Source organism: Anolis sagrei, chromosome 1 (genome assembly GCF_037176765.1).
Source record: "Anolis sagrei isolate rAnoSag1 chromosome 1, rAnoSag1.mat, whole genome shotgun sequence".
Taxonomy (NCBI): Eukaryota; Metazoa; Chordata; class Lepidosauria; order Squamata; family Dactyloidae; genus Anolis; species Anolis sagrei.
In genome coordinates this window covers 112367525-112382984 of record NC_090021.1, presented here as the reverse complement: position 1 = coordinate 112382984, position 15460 = coordinate 112367525, and the positions used below count along the sequence as shown (strand labels likewise).

The window sequence follows — 15460 nt, the reverse complement described above, 5'->3', positions numbered from 1 at the left end:
TCCAACCCCCTGTCAAGAAGCAGGAAAATCGCATTCAAAGCACCCCTGACAGATGGCCACCCATCCTCTGCTTAAAAGCCTCCAAAGAAGGAGCCTCCACCACACTCCGGGGCAGAGAGTTCCACTGCTGAACAGCTCTCACAGTTAGGAAATTTTTTCTAATGTTCAGTTGGAATCTCCTTTCCTGTAATTTGAAGCCATTGTCCCATGTCCTAGTCTCCAGGGCATCAGAAAACAAGCTTACTTCCTCCTCCCTATGACTTCCCCTCACATATTTATACATGGCCATCATGTCTCCTCTCAGCCTTCTCTTCTGCAGGCTAAACATGAACAGCTCTTTAAGCCACTTCTCATAAGACTTGATCATTTTAATTGCTCTCCTCTGGACACATATGCCTTCTATACACCCATAGGTAGATCACCAAAGCCTCTTTTCTTAACTCTGTGATACCAAAAATCTGTAGGACATGCACCGTCTACAATGAGGTCATGAGGCTGAGCTGGAGCAATGTGTCTCAACACCAGAACTTTTTTGAAAAATTAAACCACTTAAGTATCGTGTTTGGCTTCAGTCTTCAACTTGCTCTCTTCATAAGAAACATGGCCATATAGACCTACAGCCCTAACTAGTGATAATAAGTAATGGAAAACATCTGGAAGGACACAATTGCCCATTTCTGACCAAAAGTGCAGCTACACTGTAGAACTAATCCATTTTAACCACTATGGCTCAATGTCATCGAATTCCTGAGGTTTGGTGAGGCACCAGCACTTTTCAGCAGAGAAGGGTAAAGATATCATAAAACTGCAATTTCTCGATTTCCATAGTTAAATTGGGGCCAAACTGCATTAATTCTGCAATGCACCACATACGTGAAAAAATTTAGCAAACATTTCAGAACATACTAATAGTGTTAGACAGATTCAACTGCATTATCAGGAATAGTCCCTTTCAAGATAAAAATGTAACAGATGGATTTTCTTTTCATTACTTTTAGCTACTTGAAGAGCTTATCTATTTTATATGTTACGTAATCAAAATTTTGATTCTTTTCTCCTGAGGTCTACGTATGAATCACATAAAAGCATTTCAAAATAAAAAAAATATGTTTTCACATTCAAAGATAAGATGTTCATTATGATCATTGTGTAAATGTTTAGTGTTAATGGTTTCAGGTAATTGATTTCTTTTATGTCACTATCTAGCAGATTCTTTCAGTGTTGAAGCCACAAAAGTTTGTATCGATAAGAACGGCTTCTTAGCTCTTGAAAAAAGGACAATAGCTTTGAATTAATCGAAGATCTGCTTCTGAGAAAATTTAACTGCTTCTAAATTGTCCCTGTTCAGATGGGATAGTCTGAATGGTTTATTCTAAATTTCTGCATTCAATTAACTGCTAAATCTGAACAAAACAACACATTGTGAAACCTGAAAGAGAAAATAATCATCACCCCCCCCCCCTTAGAAGTAATAAGCCATGATTATTGTCCTCATTCAGTTAGCATGTATTTTTAAAGTCAAAGATGGTTAGTTGGCTTGCTGTTGCTGTTGTTTTTTTTTAGTGTTTTGGAACCTTACATAAATGTAGAAATAGCACCTGTAAGTTCCCTGTTTTCATTTTGAGTTATCTGCGTTTAATTTTGCATGCCTGCATGTTGTGACTATGGAAAGGTCAAAGTCCCTAGAGAACTGCAAAACTGATGGGAAAAAGGAAAGAAGGATATCATGGGAATTAGATGACAAGACGGGGCACAGTGAAAAAAAAATGAATTTGCAAGACAAGAAAAGGAGAAGGCATACTGTTGCTGATGTGAGGTAAAGGTTAGCTTCCTTCCCTTGTGTATTTACCCCAATAGTCTTAGAAATAATTATTTTACATTGTTTTGGGGTGCTGTTTTAGCTTATGTTTATGCACTGATTGATTTGTATATAAAGTAAGAGCAGGGAGTGCTGTCTTCATTGTATATATATTGTTTTCTTTAGTGTTTTATAATTTTAATAGCTTTGAATATATAATGAAGATTACTTTCACAAAATACATACCTTTAGTTCTGTTATACCAAGGTAATCTCGGTTTCATTAGACAATTTAACATGGTTACCCAAGGCGGAAACATGAATCCAGGTAGAAGAATGAGTTACCCTTCACTGTTTCCATAATATCTCACCCCCAACAATCATAAAATTGTTTGTTTACAGCTACAGATGGAGCATAGGAATAATAATAATAATAATAATAATAATAATAATAATAATAATAATAATAATCGAACTGCAAAGACTCTGGCACAAGCCAGTAAAAGTGGTCCCAGTGGTGATAAGCACATTGGGTGCAGGGCCTAAAGACCTTGGCCTGCACTTAAACACAATCGGCGCTGACAAAATTACCATCTGCCAGCTGCAAAAGGCCACATTATTGGGATCTGCACGCAGTATTTGCCAATACATCACATAGTCCTAGACACTTGGGAAGTGTCCAACGTGTGATCCAATACAACAGCCAGCAGAGTGATCTTGTTTGCTGTGGACTCATCTTGTTGTGTCTCAAATAATAATAGTAATAATAACAACTTTATTTTTATATGCCACCTCCATCTCCCCGAAGGGACTCAGGGTGGTTTACATGGGGACTAAGCCCAAACACATACAGTTAAAAACATAGCATATAAAATGTAAAAACAATATAAAACAACATTATATCAATAGTAAGACAGGTATCATAAGGAACAACCAGAAATACTTCAAGTCCCATGGGGGGTGGGGGTGGGAGCTGGTGTGCAAATACGTTTAAATAGGCTGGTCAATAAGGTGCATAGATCATATAGCAGCGTAGGGATAGAGCAGTTATAACAGAGTCATTATAGCTTGAAAAGTGCATTAGTCAAATACAGAGACTTGATTTTAGGTATGAACATATCTGTCTTCTTGCTGTAGATAGCCTTATTAAAATTCAAAATTCTGTTTTTGGTCCAGCAATGCTAGAAGAGCATGACTATAATTTGTACAGACTATCCTTTTCTGGCAGAAAAAATAAAAACAAAACAAAAATAATCCCAACACCTTTGTCATAATCTGAACTATTGTGGAAAGTAAAACTATGTTAACATATGCATTTTTATCTGGCCCCATTTATTCTGTGAAATGAATGATTTTTTTGTTCCTGAGTCCAAAGAGTATTGGTTCGTCATTCTTCATTTACTTCTCCTGTGTTGTATTAGACACATTCAGATTATTTTCCCCCTGAGTTAACTTTCATGGTTATAGTATAATAAGAGTTTCACAGAACTGTGATGTTTTAAAAGGACCTTTTAGTTTTCTTCACACACTGTTCTGTACAGGAACTGCTCAAAATAACTGGTTGCAGATTGGTTGAGCAAACACCCGGCAGTGCAGATTATAATCCCATGATACACCAAGTCTGGGATGTCTGTGTCTCTAGACAAACAGAAAGAAATGAAATTAGTGGTATGTTAGGATTGATAGTTACAGGCCCATTGCTTCATGGTTATCCACATGGCCTAAACATTACTTAACTGCCCTCTTTTGACCTAGTGTACTTCTGTGGGCACGATGCCTTGATGGCCTGGCTTCTGGAAGACATTCTTCCTCTTTCCTCAGCTTGTGTATGCAGTTATTATACATTCCTTTGGCTTATATAAACAGTAGTTTACTACCAAACCAAGTCTATTGCATGTACCTGGTGGACAGTGTGAGAGTGTTTACACTAACATAGTTATTTAATGGCTGCTATGCACTCTTAAACCTAATATACATCAGCCACAATTTAAGCAAGTGAGAAAATACATTTCTAAATATTTAGTGTGCCACAGAACATCTTGTTGTTTTAGTTCACTGAGATTCTTTCCCCCTCCATCATCAATTTAGAGGAGTTAAACTCAAGCATGAATCTTATTAATATAACTGAATTGGTTCAGAAAATACACCTATAACTTATATATAACATCTCAGAATATTTTTGTGCATAGGTATACATAATGAGTAAGATGGTTGGTTGACATTAATGATGAGTATAAAACACTGTGATGCTGGCTGAGAAAAAAATAGACTTCCTAACACTTCCATGGAAGGTTTTTGGAGGATTGGGGAGTAGAAAGTGACCTTCCTGTTTATTGAATGAATTTGTACCACAAGCAGCACTTGGTTGAAGTTTGGCCCTTGTTGCCTTTTCATATTGACACACAACACACACTCACACAATAAGAAACAGTAACAGTCATCATAGAGAGAGTAGGAGCCCTGTTCAAATAAAGAAGAAATATATTGTATATACTCATGCATGTATAAGTCAAGGACAGGTTTTAGGGCCATGGATAGGTTGAGGATCATTTGATGGAAAGGGGAAAACACCAATGCTGACTTAGGGGACCAGCCACTTTTGGCTGCAACTGCCATTTCCCCATCTAGGCATTCAAAAAGGCCAGAAACAGCACCATTGCAGAAAGATTAGAACACATCGCTGCTTTTTTAAATGCTCTCACAGGAAGGACTAAGCTCTCTTCAGAGATGGGAATGGGTCCTTTTTTATATTAGAGTTAAGTATAGTACTTATATTGACCATGGATAATTTGAACCAGGTTTTGGGACTGATTTTCTTTTACTAAAATGATAGCATGAGAATATAGGGTGGATAACTCTCAATTTTATATGTGACCATTTCGTAATCACTTTTTATGAACATATTAGATGATTCAAGAAGGAAGGCGGACTACAATCTCTCAAGTTGTTTTATAGGAGATGCTTATGAAAGGGACCCATTACTATGCAGCACTACAGCTCACTATGTGTTCCTGAGAGACAAGACTAACACACAGATATGTAATATACTTGCACCTGAAGCTCAAATCCTTGACATGCTTACTTCTAACTAAGCTTTGCTGAATATAGTGCTTCTTACCTGTGTAGGACTGTAGTGGAGATGAAGCCATTTAAACACAATGTATTTTTTTTCCAGTGGAATTGTACACTATAACACACATCCACAGATGTACTCCACTGAAAGCAAAGAGTGTTTTAAGGCCTTAGAAGGATTTATATTTGCTCATTAAAGTAACAATTTTCTCTAGTAGCAAGCCATAAATCATAAATCATTCAAAACCAGGGTTTTGAATGATTTATACGCTGACATTCCTCATTTGAACTATGGCATATGGAAGAAGTAAACCTAAAGAACCATGCCCTTTGACCACATCACCTCTCCGGCTGACTCTTCCCTCCTGCCTCTTGGCTCCCTGCCTATCTCTGAACATGTCAGCTACTGACTTTCCAGGCTTCGGCCTTCCTGGCAAAAGGTTAGATTCATGACAGCCGGCAGGACTGCTGACCAACAGGTCAATGATTCAAATCCAGGGAGAGCTGGTTGAGCTCCCTTTGTCAGCTCTATTTCCCCATGCAAAGACATGAGAGAAGCCTCCCACAAGTATAGTAAAACATCAAAACATCCAGGCTTCTCCTGGACAACGTCCTTGCAGATGGCCAATTCTCTCACACCAGAAGCAACTTGCAAGTCACTCCTGACATGGAAAAACAAAGGAAGAGATGTAAATCATAGCTTATTTCCTTCTCCCATGCAAAAATGAAAGTTTTCCACAACCTTCTTCCCACAGGGCATGATTTCAAAGGTTTTGTCATTTAAAGAATACTCATTTATTTAATTTTTGTTTACACACATATAATACAGCATTTCCACACAAAGTGAAAATAGGAGAAAGAGAATGGGAAGTCTCTTGGTGTTTGTTAAACATTTTGATTGGGTGTTTGCTATTCCAGATGCTTTCTGTCATTGAAAACAAGGATATTTGCACTACGTTCCACAGCCATGTCTTTTAAATTGTCCATCTACACAGTAGTGTGTGTGTGGGGTTGATTATAGACTTCAAGTATGTGTGATTATAGAGTTCAAGTTCTTTTCCTCTTGAATCTACAGCCTGAAATGAAACGAATCAGGTAGTAGTGACTTCTTTCCTTTCAGCACAATGTCCAATCACTCTAGCTGCAGTCTTTTATATGCATGATCCTTTCTGTTGCAATTATTTAAAAGGGCCTAAATGTCCTAAAGCAGTGTCTCTCAAACTGTGCTCCTCCAGGTGTTTGGGACTCCAGCTCCCAGAAATCCCAGCCAGCTTATCAGATGTTAAGAATTGTGGGAGCTGAAGTACAAAACATCTGGAGGATGGGTGAGGGAAGGTAGGTCTTGTTCTGTGTTCCTAAGCCACACAAGCCTGGAAACACAGGATGACCATGTAAGCAGTTATGTGGCTACTTTGGTCGCAGAACCAGCCCAGCTGTTTCCAAGGGCCTGAATTTACAGTTTATCCAAATTCTTGGAGAGACCTCAGAATAAGCCAAGACTTTTGTTAACACGGTTAATGACTGCATTATGTGGCATTTGCCCTTATTAACTAGAATCAGTTCCATGTATCATGTAGCTGCCACTGAGCTGATTCACAAACACCCTTTGGGGTCAAGTGTCCATGTAGATTTGCCCTATGTTGCTTGAGGGATAACAGTAACCCAAACAAGGAAAATTGATCAAAGCAGATTCCCACTTTACACAATCCAAGAGTGGAGGTTATCATCCACTGAATACCAGTCCATAGGACAGATATTCAGAGTTTCACCTAACTCCATCTGGCAAAATGTGTCCTCTCTAGGTATTTTCTAGGTTGTCCAGCTTTAATTCTATGATATGCTTCTGCAGGAAATTATCAAAGAGTATCTTTCTCAAAATTCTCTAGGTCTTGCAGCATGATACTATGGTACCTTCCAATAGAAGTTGCTCGTTTCAGTAGGAATCACTATTATCCACAGTTTTCTGATTTCATGATAACTTTGGGAAGATATCCCCAGTGAATAGAAGGGTCGTACTGCATATTACATTGAATTCAGTTCCATAGTTTCAATCTGGTTTATATCATAGCAATTCGGTTTTCTGACCCTATGCATATCTATTCCCAAGTAAGCTCTGCTGAGATTAATGGGGCTTACATTTATCCAAGCAGGTTTGGGCAGGATTTTAATCAGTATTAGTTCATGATCCCACCCCCAACCCCCAAGGAACAGTTTTTTTTCAATATGGCTCTCAAAAAGCCAGTACAGGCAATTTAAGGTAGCACTTAAATATAGCACACTTCAGATGACACTGAGTAGTTTATTTTTAGAAATATTATGTTCCTCATTAAAAAGGAGTGATTGCCTTTCCTTTGGTCCAGGAGAGATATTTGCTCTGGTTATTAGCATTCATGAGCAACCTCCTTGCACAAGTCTCCATAGGGCTCAGAATTAGTATGTAATTCTGGTTTTGGCAGAGAAGACAGAAGGCAATCTAACAGACATTGGAGAATGGCATTTTTTCTGTCCAAAGACCAGGTTCATTAAACCCATATATCGACAGCAAGCAGGACCATGGATTATTGAAGTACTGGTGTCTCTTTATTGTGTTGAAGAACTCTGTGGAATAAGAGTGACCGACTAAGGAATACAGTTATCAAAGGCTTCTCTTGCTGAGAAAGCGGCATGCCTGGAAATTTGTGCTAAAACTGTTGTTTTAGAAGCCATTGTGACAGCCTTGATTGCGGGATAAGATGTATTTCCCCAGAGTACGTAGGTGAGTTACTTTAGAAAGTAGCTGAGAAGTAATTATGTAATATTGACATTCAGTTCTCTGATGACTTTTATACAACTTGGGCATTTCTTAAAAGAAGACTGCACTCAAAAGTCTTATCAAAATATGTTTCATTATTTTATAAGTATTTGTTTATTTAGCTACACTTACATTTGTAGCTAAACATAGCCTTGTAATCTAATTGGACTGTTTTTGCATGTTACCTAATTTGAGTAGTGCTTAGTTAAATAAAATATGAATTTTAGTTCATTCCCAATGAGCCAGATCTCAGCATTATTTCACCTTTAAAAAACCTGCACCAATAATAATTTATCTTAAATGTTATAATATAACATAGTAGCTATTTGAATATCTCAGTTTTTGACAAGGCACATCTACTCTTTAAAGTTGTTTATTAGGCTGCCAGCAATAAAACAACTGAGGGCCAGTGTGATATAATGGTGTGAGGTTTGGACTATGACTTTGGAGATCAAGATTCAAATCCCCGTCATAGCCATAGAAATCCTTTGGGTGGCCTTGGTCAAATTATATTCTCACAACCTCTTTTTTTAATGGCAGGAATGACTTGAGAAACCACAAGTCGCTTCTGGTGTGAGAGAATTGGCCGTCTGCAAGGACGTTGCCCAGGGGACACCTGGATGTTTTACCATCCTGTGGGAGGCTTCTTTCATGTCCCCGCTTGATAAGCTGGAGCTGACAGATGGAGCTCACCCCGCTCCCTGGATTCGAGCCACCGACCTTTTGGTCTGTAGTCCTGCTGGCACAAGCAGGACTACACCCATTGTGCCACCAGGGTCTCCCTCACAACCTCTGAGGAAGTCAAAGGCAAATCTTTGCCAATAAATCTTGCCAATAAAATCTTATGATTCATGGGTCTCCAAAAGTCAGAAGGAATTTGAAGGCACACAACAAGGACAAACATAAAAATACCTTACAGAATACTTTAGTTTCACTGGCAGGAAACTAAATTATTCTCTAAGTCATTCTAATACATATGAGCTATTCCCATTTTCCATCCAATGGCAATGCACCGATAAGCATAAAAAAACTCTAAAGAGATTTAAATGGACAAGTTTTTATTTCATTTTGTTTTTGTATGTGTGAGGACTTTGAATGTACAGTGCAGTGGGTTGCCTACACACTGGGTTTGAATGTATACCTTTTATTGGCAAAGACATGGTCACAGGGAGGACAAAATATAATGATCCAAGATATATTTGAAAGTCTCATTTTAACTAAGGGGTTCTAGTGGGGGTTCTGATTTTTTTAAAAAATAATTGTATTGATCAATATTGCCATCCACAAACTCTAGTCACCCAGCAAATATTTGAGGAGCCCAAAGAGTCATAGTATTCCATCACACTAGAGAAAAAATACATTTAAAATACAGTTTCTGTTTCCTGTAGAATTCTGAGGGTTTTAATTTAGGGAGAAGCCTTTAACAGCCTCATTAAACTACAAACTCCAGAATTCTGCAGGAAGCAGGAACCAGATTTTAAGTGTATTTTTTTCTCTAGTATAATGCAGTACAGTACAGTACAGTACAAGAATATTCAGTACTTTAAATGTGCTGCTTAGCCAAAGTGTTCTTACACTGCTCTCTCAAATTTTCTTTGCTGCAGTGGCAAAGTTGTCTTACATCATGAAAAAACTTGAATGTCAGCATCCATAACTTTTTTATATAAAAAAAAGCTGTTTTTCCTGACTTCAGCTGTCCACCAAAATTGTCAAACACTGATATTAACATTTCTATCAGGGGACTACTGTTCAAAAGGCAAAGAAGGTGAGGATGGTTCTCCGTATGAGAGGTCCCACACGCATACTTCCTCTGGGCCATAGAGGTTCTCAGATACCTGCCAATTAAAACTGCTGCTCAATGTTCAAAGGGCCTTTGTTAATGTAGCCTGGGAGGATGCTGTTGGAAAAATACAATCCAGTCCTGAGGTAAAGATTCAGCTTGGTCATATAAAAAGGTTATATGCAATCAAACCAAGTCCTTTGGGATGGCAGATTCCTACAGCTTGTCACCAACTTTTAACAACCCTTTATTTTCAGAGAGCACATTATCATGCAGCATAGTGGATGTTGCATGAAAACTGCACATCATTTTTAAAAGTGTCATATTTTGTAGACACGATGAACTACCTGAAAACTTCTCTAAATTAGGAATGGAAGGAACATTCAATATTATCATGGACATTATTTTTAAAAGCTCATCTAGTGTTGAGAAATCCAGGATTGGCATGAATCCTTGCAAATTTACAAGTAATTGTTGTTATTCTGCACATAAAATATTGCCTGTTTATTATGTTTTACACAGAAAATAATATACACAGATTTGCACAGGAACCTGTATTTTATGCAAGGAAACAGCTCTTTCTGCATAGAAAATGGTTTCTTCTATGCAGAAAATTCAATTTAATGCACAAAACAACCTTGTGCATATTTTGCACATAACTTAAATCCCAGATGACAAAGGCATTTCCACAACTGGAAGAAATTTCCAGAATTTCTTCCTTGCAGAAGAAAACCACTGAAGAATTGCATCCCTGCTGCTCATTTTTCAAAAGGCCTTTCTTAATATAGCCTGGGAGAATGCTGTTGAGACAACATAGTCCAGTATTGTAAAATTCTGCATTTCTGTAGTCTGTAGTAATGGTGAAATTGGACCTGATTCTGCATTGGCTCAGCTAAAGAATCTGTTATCTAGAAAATGATAAAAAAGCCATTCCTAGACACTCTTCCCTTTGCCAAGAACTTACCTGGTACTGCTGGCAGCAGTACTGCTGATGGGAAGGTTAAGAAAGAGACCTCAATTTCCCCTGGCATTTTTCACCTTTAAATGGAACCATCCTAAGGCACTAGAGAGTTTCAGAAATTTAGCTTACCAGATAATCTGTGTACCTGTTATGAGCACTGACATGCTGGCAAAATACATATTTCAAGACTTCTTATGTCAGGAATAAAGACTCATAACAGAATCCCTGGCAGATGTTTTCAGGCCTGACAATCACACTAAGATGCCATGTGCCCTGGAGGATTGAATGCCATAGGACCTGGAGCAACCTGGATGTTGCCATTGCAACACTCAAAATTTCTGGAATGGAAGATTCACATTTAGATCTCTCTGTCACTGCAGCAATTGACTTTTCAAAAAGAAGATAGAGGGGATAGCTAAGATAGTGAGGAGATGCCAATGTTGGGGTGGATGGGATTCATTACAAGCCAGGGCCAAGCGTTGGTGGATCTTAGGCTTGGCTTGTAATTGGTTCATGATTATCCATTGATGACTGTCAACTCTTCCAGAAGAAAAACACTCATCATGCTCCAATGCAATTATTATTTCTTCTGTATTTAAGGGCTTCCCAGTTCACTTTAAAAATGGTATTTGTGAGAAAACAACCTTTCCATGCTTGTAGACTAAGGATTTCCTTCAGATTTCCATCTTATTTAGCTTGGTTTTGATCTCTAAATAAAGAATTGCAGCTAAAATCATAGTCAGATAAAGCAGCATATAGTAGCGTAATTTCTTCTACATTATCTACTTTTACATGAACACAAAAGCAATGACATTTGTGCAAATTTATTTACTTCAAGATATTACAGGGGTGATACCTAAGCCTTATTTAAAGAAAGCCTTATTTAAACAACACTTGAACAAAAGTGTTGTTTTTTTATTTGTATCTCAGTTGTCACCCAGTGGCCTATGGAATATCTTTTTAAAAAGTAAGCAAATAAATTAATTTCACAAGTTTCTTCCCTGCTAAGCAAGATTGAGATTTTTTTTCTTCATGATTTTTCACATGATTTTCAGGATTCTCCTTCACAGAAACCTATTATGTGAAATGCACACTATTTACTACACCAAATACTTTATTTATTGACAAGGTACTTTGAGCATTTGCCTGCTGGCAGAGGGGTAATAGAGTCTGTAACAGCCTGGCTTCCATTTGAAGTTAGATTTACTTCAATAGAAAGCTGAGCATTTGTTTAATAACAATAACAACAACTTTATTCTTATACCCCACCACTGTCTCCCTGAAGGGACTCGGGGTGGCTTACTTATGGGTCAAGATACCCACAAAACATACAAGCAAAATAATCAATTAAAACAAAAACACAATTAAACTTAGAGAATAGTAAAATATAATATATTTAGATCTCTCCCATTCAAAGTATGTCTGGAGTGAGTAAACTTCTATTGTTTATTGAAGAAATGAAATCAATGTAACATCCAAGCTTCTTTCTTTAATGGTTATGTGAAACTGATTATTATTATTTTTAAAAAACACAAACTTGAACACATCGGTCAAATAAGATTTAATTTTTAACAAACAACATTGGAATGCAACCACTAACTTTGACTATTTACTGGTAGTTTTATTTCTCTAATCAAATATCTAGTTGAAACCGAGGACATCGTCTTTGAGTACATCTTGTTTAACCTTCCATAGATAAATTTGAACACCCTAAGGATCTGTTCCACATTGCCAAAAAGGAGAATTTAAATAGAATAATGAAGACAAGGAACATCAGACATTCATAGTTATTTGTGCCACACATCCGTTTGTAGTCAACCCTATGCACGTCTGCTCAGAAGTAGGTTCCAATGGGTCCTGTGGGAATACACCCTGAATTTAAATAGTCAAAGAAGAAAAGGAATTTTTAGCAAGACCTGGTTCTAAATTTTGCTGAACACAAAAGGTGTATATGCAAATTAACAGTTTCAATGTGAAGTACTCACAAGCAGGCAAAGGCTAGTGTTTATCATCAGGTCCCATCACAATTGTTCCATTACTTTATATGGGAGTATTTTTATTATTTAAATCCATTACTAATACACACGATTTCACTCTGTTATGCAAACCACACTATTATATGCCGCTTGAGTGGCCACTGGGGGTTCTCGAAGCTTTATTGCAATATTGTTGGGGGAGGGTGGTGTTCTGTGTAAATATTGCACATAATATTACATCACAGTTTGAAATTTGCAACCTGAAGTTACACACTTGTGACTGTTTCATATTCACAGTTCCAGTATAGCCCTTATGGGTTTTTGTTTGGGGGGTGGGGGGTGGGTTGCAAACTGTAGTCATCTTGTACTTGGAATCCACTACTTCAAATGATGTGTGTGTGTGGGGGGGGGGGGAGGGGTGTTCCATTATTTTGAGCCAGCCAAAATTCTGCAATTATAATGTTTATGTGTTACATACACCTTCTGAAAGATACCACCATGTCCAATTTCCGAAGCTATCAGGGAATATTGGAGATCTCAAGTATGAGTCAGACCTTGGAAATGATAGAAAACAAGCCACTTCACTCCCTCCCTCCCTAATGCTTACAACTAAATCTAGATCTTCTTAGGCCTCTTCTACACTGTCATATAATCCTGATTAGCTACATTATCTACTTTTAACTGGATTACATGAGTCTACACTGCCATATAATCCAGTTCTACAAAGATAATCTGGATTTTACATGGCAGTGTAGAAGGGGCCTTAGTTTCTCTTTTCTCCCATTCCCCCACTTTGGCCTCTGTGTGCTTCAATTGCAGCAGATTGGGGTGAAAGTGTAAATCAATTTGTATTCAGTTTACTTTGCAAGATAAACCTGCCATTTTTCCTACTTGTGCTTTCTTCTTTGTTAATAATATTTGTCGCATTGGCCACACTTTGATGTTGCCTAACCGCAAATGTCCCAGTTTTCATCTGTGAAGTATTGGAGGGTATGCATATTCTGTTAAATGTTATTTAATGTTGATTTTCATGTAATTGCCTGCCTTTATTTATTAGGATCATGGATTAGAAATCCAAAGAGAATAAACTGTGCCCACCAACATTATGATCGTATATTGATTTCCCTAGACAACAGCCCCCATTATAACTTACTTTTTGGATAGGCCTGTATAGGACTGCACAATATGGCTGCAATCATAAAAACATGTAGGTTTAAATTGATTTGTTAATTTGTTAATAGAATATAGGCAAGTGTTGATTTACCAGATTTCCATACTCCAGTATGAACTAACATTTGGTTTCAGACCATACTGTTCATCCATCTTGGATCACACTCATCCAGCTGTTGGGCAAGCCTAAGCTATTAATCATGTTTGTGTTGGGTTTTTTTTAAAAAAAAAGAAAGAGCAGCATATTTATATATTTAATAAGAACTTAATGTTGTTATCTTTTGGAAAATTTGCAAAGATGACTAGTTATTTCTCCTCTATGCTGTCTAGCATGAAAAACATTTGCATCAAGGGCAAACAGGGGGCACTTTATTTTTTTCGTAAAGCTTGTCAAACCGTTTCTGCCCATGTTTCAAACCTGGAAAATGTCACTTCGGGTTTGTATTCTGTTGCATTACAGGTCTAAACCACTATAACCCCTTAAATGGCTGCAATGGGCCCTAAAACCTCAATTGGTCTGAAGAGTTGGCCGGGGGGGGGGGGGGGGATTTGGTATCATATGATTGCCCTTATAAAATGTGTGGGGCAGGAGAGAGCCATATGGATGCTGCAAGCTGTAATTTCCCAATTCCTGATTTAGACCAATAAAGAATATTTATCCTGCTGCAATAAGTATTACTATAATCCTTATTTTGAACAGCATACCTCCAAAGTGGAAATTAATAAGTGCACAAACACTATATTGCACGGTTTTGGTCCTTAATAGTCAACCTGCATAAAAGGATTTTGTGGTTTTTGGTTATGCATGAACAATGAAAAGAAAATGCTTTTTAAAAAAGAATTCTTGGTATCTTGGTTTTTAGGCCTGTTCCTGAGGTAATTTGGGGTGTTGATTCAGAAAATTGCATTGAATAGGCCACATCAGCTCTACTTTCTTAGATATGGTGATCATGGTTTTCTATGCGATAGCAGATGATAACTGGTATATGGCATATGTTCTGGATCTCAACAACTAGAACTGATAGGGGAAAACTGGTGCCATTGTTGGAACCAGCAGGTCAAATATACCCAGAAACAGGTCTGAGGCACCAAAAGTGTTTGTTGCCCAATGTAATCAGTATAGCATAGCAATATTCCCCATTTTGAAGGACATCTTTAATTGGACAAAAATCAAGTCCATTCCCAGTACGTTTCTAGACAAATCCATGTGAATGGAGACAAAACAGAGTTAGAATAAGAAATTGGATCTGAGATGCTCATCTCAACTAGAAATTAGAAAATATCAAGAATATGATACCAATACCAAATGTTGGTACTGAGGAATAAGACAGTGTAATTCTTAAGTCTGATAATAATTTGAAAGTATATTTACCAGAATTTGTGGGAAGGGTGTACTATTTTACTCTGATGTTTCTAGATTTTATGACTTTTCTAAACACAAGAATAATTTAAATGTACATGTATGTTTTTATTTGTAAATATAGTACGTTTACTCCTAAAATGCAAGGCAGACGGATGGGGACTTCAGGGAGAATCATCACAAAGAGCACAAGTGTGAGTGGAGAGGTGTATAAGCTGGAGCATAATGATGGTAGTCAATCAGACACGGCGGTTGGTACACTTGGAACAGGTGGGAAGAAAAGACGATCAAGCCTTAGTGCCAAAGTGGTTGCCATGGTCTCTAGAAGAAGCAGAAGCACATCCCAGCTTAGCCAAACAGGTGAGTAAGACATGCACAACAAGTACATGGGTATGTAAGCACACTGCATCACATCACATCACATTACATCACACGACATTACTCTTAAGATAACAGTCCAATATGAAAACACAATGTCTTGAGTAGCTTTATGTGTTCTTCCATTTGTGTGTATGGGTGTGTGTCTGTGCTTACCCAAACATGCATGCAGTGC

General features: G+C 37.7%; 1 protein-coding gene across 49 annotated transcripts in view; it reads left to right on the top strand.

The window, feature by feature from the left end:
* RIMS1 (regulating synaptic membrane exocytosis 1) overlaps positions 1-15460 on the top strand; it is a 291550-nt gene that overhangs the window by 252879 nt on the left and 23211 nt on the right. For 34 of the 49 annotated variants that reach the window (XM_060752859.2, XM_060752857.2, XM_060752858.2 and 31 more), the window contains 2 exons: positions 1673-1816; positions 15032-15267. The exons of 3 other annotated variants lie outside the window; for them this stretch is intronic. In XM_060752859.2, the coding sequence (XP_060608842.1) occupies positions 1673-1816; positions 15032-15267 (380 nt within the window). The remainder of the gene's footprint in view (positions 1-1672; positions 1817-15031; positions 15268-15460) is intronic. 12 more of the 49 variants (XM_060752866.2, XM_060752881.2, XM_060752878.2 and 9 more) reach the window with 1 other exon arrangement.